At 47.7% G+C, this 12,430-nt stretch overlaps 1 protein-coding gene across 1 annotated transcript in view; it reads left to right on the forward strand.

Annotated features, from left to right (window-relative positions):
- LOC142254350 (mucin-5B-like) overlaps positions 1–12,430 on the forward strand; it is a 130,850-nt gene that overhangs the window by 55,452 nt on the left and 62,968 nt on the right. Inside the window, exons 29-30 of the mRNA XM_075325395.1 lie at positions 431–613; positions 2,937–6,161. Of these exons, the coding sequence (XP_075181510.1) occupies positions 431–613; positions 2,937–6,161 (3,408 nt within the window). The remainder of the gene's footprint in view (positions 1–430; positions 614–2,936; positions 6,162–12,430) is intronic.

Consider the following 12,430-nt stretch of genomic DNA (forward strand, 5'->3'; position numbering starts at 1 on the left):
TGCTTTAATTGTAAGCTCCCTGACCACGTCATATACTCTGGCCTCCTCACCTTTTACTGACACCGCTCTGGTCCTGCAGCACCAGCTTGAGCACATAAATTCTGACTTCAGAAGTTATGTCACAAAACCTCAGTGCATCTCAGAACAAGGCTCTCATAGACTTGTATTGAGTTGTGACCTCCGACTCCATGAAACACAGGAGCTGCTGTCAGGTCACAAATCACAGGAGACTGACCGGAGGGGCGGTCATAGAAGGTGAGGCCACCCAATGTTGAGTATGCCAGGCGGCAGGGGATGTAGATTTAAAGCAACAGTCCAGTGGTGGAGTAGAAAAAAAAACGCTGGAGTGGTGCTTTAAGGGTGTTACTAGTTTAACAATGAATGTAACTAATAAATGTCTCATGAATTTATTTTTTTTTCACATTTCTAGCATGTTACTGTTATTATGGAAATATGACGTACAACTATGGAGATGTCATTTACAGCACTACTGATGGAATTGGAGGATGCATTACAGCCACATGTTCATCTGATGGAAACATCACCAGAAGAGTCTACCCTTGTTTTACCACCACCACGGTGCCCACCACAACCTTCCATTTTGAAACAGGAGGTAAGATCCCATTGCATATCTTCACACCAGGGTATTAATCTCCCAATGATTGTCTCAACTCCAAGGAGTAGTCAGGTCTAAAGGGTAATTAAAGTTTAATACAAAAAACTTTTGATGTGTTATAGCCCCAAGTCAAAGGTTTTGGTTAGTTGGGTTCTAGGCCCGCACCTGATATACTTATGGACTCTCTTCTCATACCCTCATGATAAGCTTCTGCTCTTTTGTTTTGTGTGATACTCCTAACACCCACAAACCAAAACTTCTAACATACCTAAAACATATCAAACTACACACAGATGAGGCTTGAATAGGGCGCCAGCCATACAGATACATGTGATGTACAGTGTATGGTTCACAGCCTATTGATGACACCCATACTATTAGTTGAGGTGGGCTGCCCAGCACTATATAAGCGCACCCCACAGAATGGAGACCCCAATTAATCTAACCAACCCTAAAGGGCCTGGCTGCATCCTTCATAAAAATGGAAAATATGCAATAAAAAATGAAAAAGATGTTGTAACGCTAGTCACTACCTTATGGGGTCGCATGAACTGAAGGGTAGTCAGGAGAGCTGGGCTCTGGTAACAGGAGGTCACATATAGTCATAAAGGGTAAACAGAGACGTAGTCAGGGCACAATCCAAGGGTCACAATACCAGAAGAGTACGAAGTAGATTAAGGAAGCAAGCAGAGACATAGTCAGATAACGGTCCAGGATCCAAGATCGGAATAGAGAGTGCGCAGAGGGAAGTCCAATAACAGTCTGGGGTCAGAATACTAAGATCAGGATGTGAGCAGACATACAAACTATGACAGCACAGCAGAGCCAGCGAATACAACTAGCAGAGTTCTGGGGAGCATGCTCAGTAAAGAAGCCTGAGCAATTACCCAGAAGATAGAACAGCTGAGTAACCAGCACCTCCCAGAACCAACATGGACTAAAGTATAGTGACCAAGCTGCTAGTTCATTACCAAGGATGGTGCCGCAAAGCATCTCCAAGGGCAAGATGTTCTGCACAAAGGAATGGAAACACTGCCAGATCTGCAAGTACCGCAGAGCATCTCCAAAGGCAAAATGCTCTGCACAAGGAATGGACACACTGTCAAATCTACAAGAACCACAGAGTATCTCCAGGTCTGTGAGATGCTCTGCACAGAGAATCGTGACAGATGTATAAAATACATGGGGTGTTGGCAAATATTTTCAGCAAAATACACAAGCTCGCAACCCACGTCAAGAGTCCTTATTGTATTGTGAGTCCCAACACTAAAATCAAAAAGCAAATCACAGAAAAGGACATAAAATTCAAAAAATATCAGAAAAAGGTAGCCTTACCTACCAACACCAGGTCACAATACAAATGCACTACAGGATGCAGTAGACCACCATGATAAAGGTGGGTGGCATTATTGCCTAGTAATATAAATTCACACAGATGAGGTGTCACTAACAGGCTGTAAGCCAAATACTGTGCATCACACATATCCATGAGACTGGCGTAGTTTGCATGCCTCATCTGTATGTATCTATAATACAGGGCACCCACTCCAAAACAAACAATTTTAACTATGTATTTCTTGACACGTCCCGTACCAGTGTTATTCATGGTTTTCACGGATAGCACTCGTACCTGCGATGGCACCATTCACATGTCCAGGATTTTTTACGGACAAAGTGGCCCAAGGAAATTTGCGAAGGCATGTCCGATTTTGATCTGAGGGTCAGAGCTAAGGCCAGAGTCGCACTTGCAGAAGACTTGCACGAGTCTTGCATTGCATTACCCAGTACGGCCGCACACTCTCCGGACTGGAGCATCTCAGCTGCATAGAAATACATGCAGCAGAGCTGCTCCTGTCAGCTCCTTGCCGTGTGATGCGATGCAAGACTCGTGCGAGTCTCTCGCAAGTGTGACTCCGGCCTAAATCAGCGATACAACTCTGTGGGTCTGTGAAAACATCTGAACACATTCAGAAGATATCCAAGTGCAATCTGATTGTCACAGACTGTTACAAATGAGAAGGTGGAGAAAGTTTTTTTTTCTCCATGTACGAGACTAACGACACTTGGACCACATTCTGATTAAAGTCTAAACAAAAATGTGGTCCCTTTTTCTTGTACCTGGAAAAAAAACGAGCATCTGAATGAGGCTTAAAATAACAAAACAGATTTCTGCAAGAAAGGTAATAATTTACCCAGCATTAAAAAACACCTTTACATAGTTTAGGGTTCAGAAACCTGATGATGGGTTCTCTTTAAAGAGTATGTTGACACATGGTTCTTATTCCTGTTTTTTATGCTAATTTACCTTATTTATTTACAGAGCAAATGTTTTCAACTTCGGTCAAGTCTCCTACAACCAAACCTCAAGAACCAACTCACAGCACTCCATGTAGCAATGAGACGTGCTCTTGGACACCATGGATTGATGTATATTCCCCCGGCTTTGATATATCTGATGGAGACTTTGAAACTTTGGAGAACATTAAAGCAGCTGGAATCAACATATGCCAAGAGCCAAAGAAAATTATGTGTCAAGCAAAGGATTTTCCATATATGACTATTGAAGAACTTGGCCAAGTACTTACCTGTAATGTCACTTATGGTCTAATTTGCCGTAACAAAGATCAGATCGAAAATTATCCTGTGTGCTACAACTACCAAGAAAAATTCCTTTGTTGCTCTTTTTATAATTGTGAACAACAGCATTCAACTACATCTGTCACACACATTACATCAAGCAAAGTGACTTGTGTACCAGATTGTGAGTGGTCTCAATGGTTTGATGTAAGCTCTCCTGACTACAACGGTGATGGCGACTTTGAAACTTATGAAGACATTAGAAACTCAGGGCTTAAAGTCTGCCAAGAACCTTCAGATATCGAGTGTAGATCAGTTAATCATCCAGATAGCTACCCGGATGAACTTCAACAAAACGTACAGTGCAATGTCAGTAATGGTCTCATTTGTCGGAATGAGGAACAAAATAGTTCCTTACCTTATTGCTACAATTACAAAATCCGTGTTTATTGTTGTTCTGGATGTGGATCAACAAGGGTCATACCTACCGAACACACAGTGAGCACTAAACACATACCCACATCATCAAAAGTTACAACAAAGAGCATTACCACATCGTTGCCTGTAGAGTCAACAACAGCTTTCAAAAAGTTAACAACTGTTAAAGAAGTCCATACGCACACACCAAAAATAACCAATACAAGTGCAGCAATAACAACAACACCTGAAAAGTCTACTGAAAAGCCAAAATCACTGTCTACACAGAGACCGACATCAACAACGCCTATAAAAGATGTTACAACTACAGAAAAACTTGTTACCACAAAAACTAGTAAACCAACAGAAAAAGAAGTAGAGACATCAACTTTCAGAAAGTTAACTGTAGAAGTCCATACGCAGACACCAAAAATAAAAACAAGTGCCGCAATAACAACACCTGAAAAGACTACTGAAAAGCCAAAATCACTCCCTACACAAAAACAGACATCAACAACGCCTATAAAAGAAGTTACAACTTCACAAAAACTTGTTACCACAAAAACTAGTAAACCAACAGAAAAAGAAGTAGAGACATCAACTTTCAGAAAGTTAACTGTAGAAGTCCATACGCAGACACCAAAAATAAAAACAAGTGCCGCAATAACAACACCTGAAAAGACTACTGAAAAGCCAAAATCACTCCCTACACAAAAACAGACATCAACAACGCCTATAAAAGAAGTTACAACTTCACAAAAACTTGTTACCACAAAAACTAGTAAACCAACAGAAAAAGAAGTAGAGACATCAACTTTCAGAAAGTTAACTGTAGAAGTCCATACGCAGACACCAAAAATAAAAACAAGTGCCGCAATAACAACACCTGAAAAGACTACTGAAAAGCCAAAATCACTCCCTACACAAAAACCGACATCAACAACGCCTATAAAAGAAGTTACAACTTCACAAAAACTTCTTACCACAAGAACTAGTAAACCAACAGAAAAAGAAGTAGAGACATCAACTTTCAGAAAGTTAACTGTAGAAGTCCATACGCAGACACCAAAAATAAAAACAAGTGCCGCAATAACAACACCTGAAAAGACTACTGAAAAGCCAAAATCACTCCCTACACAAAAACAGACATCAACAACGCCTATAAAAGAAGTTACAACTTCACAAAAACTTCTTACCACAAGAACTAGTAAACCAACAGAAAAAGAAGTAGAGACATCAACTTTCAGAAAGTTAACTGTAGAAGTCCATACGCAGACACCAAAAATAAAAACAAGTGCCGCAATAACAACACCTGAAAAGACTACTGAAAAGCCAAAATCACTCCCTACACAAAAACCGACATCAACAACGCCTATAAAAGAAGTTACAACTTCACAAAAACTTCTTACCACAAGAACTAGTAAACCAACAGAAAAAGAAGTAGAGACATCAACTTTCAGAAAGTTGACTGTGGAAGAAGTCCATACGCAGACACCAAAAATAAAAACAAGTGCCGCAATAACAACACCTGAAAAAACGACTGAAAAGCCAAAATCACACCCTACACAAAAAACGACATCAACAACGCCTATAAAAGAAGTTACAACTTCACAAAAACTTCTTACCACAAGAACTAGTAAACCAACAGAAAAAGAAGTAAAGACCTCAACTTTCAGAAAGTTGACTGTAGAAGAAGTCCATACGCAGACACCAAAAATAAAAACAAGTGCCACAATAACAACACCTGAAAAGACTACTGAAAAGTCAAAATCACTCTCTACACAAAAACCGACATCAACAACGCCTATAAAAGAAGTTACAACTTCACAAAAACTTGTTACCACAAAAACTAGTAAACCAACAGAAAAAGAAGTAGAGACCTCAACTTTCAGAAAGTTGACTGTAGAAGAAGTCCATACGCAGATACCAAAAATAAAAACAAGTGCCGCAATAACAACACCTGAAAAGACTACTGAAAAGCCAAAATCACTCACTACACAAAAACCGACATCAACAACGCCTATAAAAGAAGTTGCAACTTCACAAAAACTTCTTACCACAAGAACTAGTAAACCAACAGATAAAGAAGTAGAGACATCAACTTTCGGAAAGTTAACAACTGTTAAAGAAGTCCATGTGCACACACCAAAAATACCAAAAACAAGTGCGGCAATAACAGCATCCCTTGAAAAGACAACTGAAAAGCCAAAATCACTCCCGACACAAAGACCGACATCAACAACGCCTATAAAAGAAGTTACAACTTCACAAAAACTTGTTACCACAAAAACTAGTAAACCAACAGAAAAAGAAGTAGTGACATCAACTGTTAAAACTACTGGTAAAACAAGTCCTGTGAAGACAAGTACTACTTCCCCAAAATCAACCACTAAGTTTAAACATGAAAATACCACATCTGGAAAAACTGGTAAACTTCCTGAAGTGTCTAGAGAATTCCATGGACTAACTTCTCAACCATCAACAGCAACCTCTAAATCATTTTCTACAGCTCAATGTATGTGCAAAATCAAAGGAGTTTTAGTGCCTCCAGGTATGTATTTTTATGGTACATGTTATTTTGAATATTTTCATCTTAGCATTAAAGTTGAGTTTTTATAGCATGATTTGGTCTGAAGATGGGTGTAAATAGATAGCTCAGCATTTTGATGAGAACTTGTGATAGTCAATGTGTAGTTCAGTAAGTTGCTGAAATGCAGTAGATATTCGAGATGTATGAGTTTAAACCATGTTAAAGAGAATCTACCACTGGATTTCACCTGCAAACTATTTATACGTGCATGTAGTATTCAAACACAATTGTAGCAGAACCTTTACTTAGACAATTCATTACTCTGTTACAGAGAAATCAGCATTCTGAAGTCTCTGTCACTCCAGATCTATTTCCTGACCACTGTCGCCTCCTCATGCTACACTCTATGCTGTGCGACTTCAGGCAAAGGAGCTGTAGTACCCACGGGGCAAGGGGTTAGCTTTACTCGTCGCAGGGCTCGGTGATGTCGGGTCTGGGGATGTCACGAGTAGCCCTTGCCCTGTTTCGTGGCCCCGAGGTGTACAATAAAGAAGGGGGTAGGGTGATGATGGTGGAGGATTTGTCTCATGATGCCACCTGCAGTACACGGCCAGGGATTAGCCGCCACTGCTATCGCTGTCCTCCGGGGAGGATGGTTGTAGCAGCAAAGGTGGTTCTGCTCCCTACAGGTGGAGTGGGCCCCCGAGGAGGATGATAGGGTGGTAGTGTGACGCCCCTGGACTATTCGGGTCATCATAGGGTACTGCACAAACTGCCCTCCCCATGCAGTATTCAACCCCCATGGTTCTGGGTCTCAATCCTGCAGTGCTGCCTCCATCAGCATTCACAAATCCTTGATACACTTTGCACCACACCTGTCAGGCACACCAGTGGGCTGCTTAAGCAGGAATAGGGCCACCCACCTAAGGGTCAGACAAGTAGGTGGGAGGTGTCAAGGTCAGTTAGTTGAGTAGTGACCCTCAAGCTGAGAGGAGCTCTGAGGAAGCTGTGAGTTGGAGCTCCCAGGGGAGAGGGAAACTAGGTCGCAGACGGTGGTCTGGACCTAGAGGAGTCGGTCCCCCGGTCGCAAGGGATTGAGGCTAGGTGCCTGGAAGCCATCGAGTAGGACTGCCGGCAGCCTGGTCCTGTCACCGGTCCGGGATTGAAGGCAGGACGGGGTACACGGACACTAGGTCGGGGAGAAGCTTCAGCCAACCCGGCAATTAAACTGAGGAGAACGGGGCCTTTAAGGGCTGTTCCCACCAGCTCAGAGATCGGGGGCACTAGCACAATGAGGGGGATAGGGCTTCCTAGCAAACAGCCCACTGAAATCCCAAGCGTGAGCTCCTGAGAGCAGGTTCCTTCACTTAGCCACAGTGCGGAGCGGAGCCCAAATAGCTCCAAGCTACCGGACCATAACAGACAATCTAAAACTTAGTGCCAGGAGGCAGGTTACAGACCACCATCAGCACTGCAGGGGACGGGACCCGGACGAGCTCCCCTCGAGAGGCAACGGCGTTCAGAGACTTGATTTACCCTGTTGTCAGCGTCTGCTTCATTGCTGAGTGAGTACCCGACTGACCCCTGCACTTCGTCCCAGCACCTTCAAACAGAGTCCCTACCCATGGAGGGCAACGTCACCTAGCTGCCCCACTCCATGACCCCGAGTACTCCCATTTACCATACACCACGGGTGGCGTCACAAACTATACCAAATCCCCTGTAAATACTCCCTTTTACATTTGAGTTTGGCCCCTAAGCCCCCGGGTCCGGACACCCTCGAGCCACGAACGAACATCACCCCCGGATCCGAGCGGTTCGATCCTCTGCTGGGGCGGCACACCTCATATTTCTGGCGTCACGAACAGGATACGAACTAGATCCACTAACCTGGGTGTCGTGCGCCTTGAAAAGCGAAACTGCGTGTCAAAAGTCCTCGCCATTTTCCGCCATCTTTGGTGCCAACATGCAATCTTCTAGACCAAAAGCCCCGCCCTTCGTCCTGAGAGTTTGCCCGGCACCGTAAGTTCCCAGTGGGCCCCAGCACAACAGTGAGTGGCTGGCAAAAGCCGAGGGGGCGTGACGGCATGTAACAGTGGAACTGAAGCAGGGACGCCAGGACTCTTCCATAACGTTCCTGGGTACCGCAGAAGCAAGATGGCGGCACGAGACATGTCACCGGAGCGCGCTGCTCCTGGGACCACGACCTGGGTAGAGCAGGAAACTGAACAGCTTTGCAGGAGGATGCGGACGCAATTCCTCTTTATCCTGGACCACTGGAGGGAAGAGATGAGGAGCTTGGCAATGGCAGTGTAAGCCCGTGAGATTGAAGTCCCACGCAAGGAGCGGGTAAGCAGTTACCAGCCCCGGTTGATCCGGTCTATATGGCTGCGGGGTACGGTCTGCCCCCCTCCGATGCAAGCGCTCCTCCACCGTCACCCTCGTCCTTGGTGAACCTTCAGCCCCTATTTGCCAAGAGCACGCTGCAGAGCTTTTGACCCAACCATCCGACCAGGCCACGACAGCGGCTACCCCAACACCGGACCCGACCAGACTCAGACGCATCACAGGGCCCGTACCTTGATACGGAACACCTGGACTCTGCACCCCCGTCTGCGGAGCAGTCAGTCGCTTTTTCCATCATGACAGGGTGGAACCTGAGGAGCTGCCAGTTCCACCACCGCAAGGCATCCCAGCGGCTGCTGGGGCCGCAGGAGTCCATCTCCGAGAGCTACCAGTGAGGCAGGCGAGGCCGGACACTGACGCCCCTTACTGGGAAAGCGAAAGGCAATTACAGAAAATACACCTGGAAGTGACAACAAGAGATCAGCGACGAGGGGAGATTGCTGCCCATACCCAAACAGAAAAGGAGCATCTGAGAAATAGCATCTTCAGAGTCAGAGGGCCGCAGTACCATGGTCTTGTGGAGCGCTTTGACCCCGACCAAGGATGGGGGTTGATCCAAGAAGTGGGCCTCACGGCTGGGCTGTTCGTGTCCTGGCGAGATGTGGCACAGCACCTCCCCAGGGGGCATCCTGGGTGGAATCTGGAGCTGGGAGACATGGTCTCATACACCCGGCATTGTGGAGAGCAGGGCTGGTATGCCCAAGATGTAACCAGACATGTGATGAAAGTTAAAACGTTAGAAAATCTGTGTTTTCTTTTATTGTTTTTATTAGTTTCTTATTTTTCATACTTTGTTATTTTTCTTGAGCAATAAGGCGGGCTTTACATGTTGCGACATCGCTACCGATATATCGTCAGGGTCACGTCGTTAGTGCCGCACATCCATCGCCGGTAGCGACATCACAACGTGTAAATCCTAGGTGTGACAATGAACGAGCGCAAAAGCGTAAAAAAATCGCTGATCTGTGTCATGTCGTTCATTTCCATAATGTCGTTACTTCTGCAGATACGATGTTGTTTGTCGTCCCTGCAGCACCACACATCACTGTGTGTGAAACAGCAGGAACGACAAATGTCGCGGGTGGAGGAGGGGACGCTGCGCTCTCCCACTGCTCGGGTCCGGCTGCCGCTGCTCTGCGGCTGATGCTGCTCGGTGGCTCGAGCGATGGGCCGGATCCCGGGGACTCGAGCGGCGCTCCTCGCCCGTGAGTGAAAAGGGGTGGTTTTGGTTTTAAGGATATTGTCCGTGACGCCACCCACGGTTGTGGTGATTTTGGTGACACCACCGCTGCTCTAGACGGGGATCCCGGGAGCGGGGACAGGGAGCAGCTGAGTTGTTATTTCTCTCCTCCGTGGGTAGGGGGTTGGTTGTCCCGGGGCCCGGTGATGGGGTAAGGGTTGATGGCAGGCGGGTTGCGGGGCCTGGTGAGGTGCAGGGTCGCAGGGGCAGCGCTGTGCCGCACGGCACGGAGGTACTCACTCAGCCCAATGATGATGACACAGTTCACGGTAAAACAAGCGGCTGGATGGACGGGTCCCTCGGACGGCTGCGGTGATGTTGTTCCCTGCAGGTTGGTGGTGACTGTCTCTCCCTGCACCTATGTTCTATGTTGATTCCGATGGGTTCCCACCGGTAACCCGCTCCCCGACCTGGATGTGGGCCGGAGGAGCCCCTTTTGCCCGCAGGCGCTGGCCCTGGGAAACGGTTGCCCTTGGCGGTGGCGGTGTCTCCCCTTCACGGTTGGATGGTTGCCTTCTGTCGGGACTTGACTGTTTGGAAACCCGGAGGTCCCCTTCACTAACGGATTTAGCAAATTCACGGCGACTCCTAGCCTTGCCGGGGTCCGAAAAGCCCCTGCCAATGGTGCTGGTCTCTCCTTGTATACCGGTCCGGTACCGCCGGGCCACCGCCCGTCCACGGTCCTTACGGCAAACTCCGATAGGCCACTCCTGCAGACGGTCACCACCGTCTGCCAACCTTGCTGCTCCGTCCGGGCCACACACCCGGACTCACTTCAGTCTGCTCTCTTGCCACTTCACTACTCCTCACTTTCCCTCCTTCCACTTTCACTGTCCAAGCTAATCTGCTCCTTTTCCCTCCTCCAGAACTGTGAACTCCTTGGTGGGTGGAGACCAACCGCCTGGCTCCACCCCCTGGTGTGGACATCAGCCCCTGGGGAAGGCAACAAGGGTTTTGTGTCTGACCTTGATGTGCCTGCAGGGAGTGTGGGGTGTGGTGGTGTTGTTACCTGTGGCCCCTGGCTTGTCCAGAGCGACACATTCCCCCTTAGTAAAATGCAGACCGTCCTCGGGCTGCCCGTCCATCACCGGTTTTATTTTTCTGCAAAAAGGTAAGAAAACACAATACAAGTAAAATAACATCATCCCACAACGGGAGGCACTTTCTTAAACGTTGCAAACGGTTTTAAACGGTTACGGCTTCCGCTCTCACCCACCTAAGTAACCTGGCCCTGATGCTGCCCCTAAGAAAACAGGCAGCACCCCTTGACCCCAGTCCTGCACCAAGTTACCCGAGCGGGATCTGTCCTTTCCAGGGGACCCACGTCCATGGGGAGCCCCTGGAACTCCCAGAGGGTAGCCACCGGTTCCGGTGGTGGCTGGGCCCCAGCCTGCTCCACTGCGGGCCCTTCCTCCAATCTGCCTCTCCGGAGGCGGTAACGGTGGAAAGCTGCAACAAACATTTTTTATTTACATGCCACTAGTTTGTGGTTGCCTTGCAAGTTCTCAGGCATGTTCATAGAAGTTTCTATGCAAGGTGAAGGGGGTCCCAACGGGGACCAGTTGCCGGCTATGACCGGTTCCAAATCAGCAGTAAATCAGGTAACTTTCCAGCAATCATTAATTTTCATTTTCAAACTTCAAAATTTTAAAACTTTTAAACAGTGCTTTCAACACACAATGTTCACCCCCCCCCTCTAAATAGTAGTTTCCCTGTACCTAAGTGGGGGTCTACCTAGGTTGGGGCGAGTGGACCTCCGGGGTCCGGTGTCAGCGGTGACAGGCAGCGGGGGAGAGGGAACAATCAGTCTCTCTTCCCTGTTATCGTGTGGGGCAGGCGAGGCATAGGGGAGCTGGGCACAGGTTCATCCCTGGGCACTGGCACTGGCTCTGGCTCACGGTTGACCACCTCCATCACTTCTTCATCCACGGGTTGTGGGAACAGTATCACTGGAAGAATCACCATGCCGTTCTGTGTAGGCCAGTCCGCTGGGAAGTCACCCATCACGGTGTGGATTACCTCTTTTGCCTTCTCCGCTGGTGGAGGAACCGGAACTTCAGCCGCTGCCCTCAATGCTGGTGGGCACCTTTTCAGATGGTCCCGGGAAACCGTGGCCAAAGTGCCCCCTTGGTCACGACTGATCTGGTAGGCCTTCCCATCTTCCCATCCTGTGGGCTGTATGACGTATGGGGTTTGTTCCCATTGATCATCCAGCTTGTGGGTTCTCCTCTTCCACTTCAGCACTACATCTCCAGGCTGGAAAGGGCCAGCAGACGCCTTCTGGTTGAAGCGCTGCTCTTGCTGTTCCCGACTCCAACTCAAGTTCTTCTCGACATATTCTTGAATCTGTCGGTATTGCACCCTCCGCCGAGTTTCCCATCCAGCTGTCGAAGGGAGTGCTTCTGGGGCCTCCAATCCCATGTCCAGATCCACCGGTAGCCGACCGGGGCGAGCCCTCATCAGGTATGCTGGGGTGCACTTCGTTGAGCTGGAAGGGATATTGTTGTACATATCGACCAAGTCGGGTAGCTTCTCCGGCCACAGGTTCCGCTCTTCCAGCGGCAACGTCTTGAGGAGGCTCAGGACCAAGTGGTTCATCTTCTCACACATGCCGTTGGTCTGGGCATGGTAAGGGGTGGTCCGG

Source organism: Anomaloglossus baeobatrachus, chromosome 10 (assembly GCF_048569485.1).
Source record: "Anomaloglossus baeobatrachus isolate aAnoBae1 chromosome 10, aAnoBae1.hap1, whole genome shotgun sequence".
NCBI classification, from domain to species: domain Eukaryota; kingdom Metazoa; phylum Chordata; class Amphibia; order Anura; family Aromobatidae; genus Anomaloglossus; species Anomaloglossus baeobatrachus.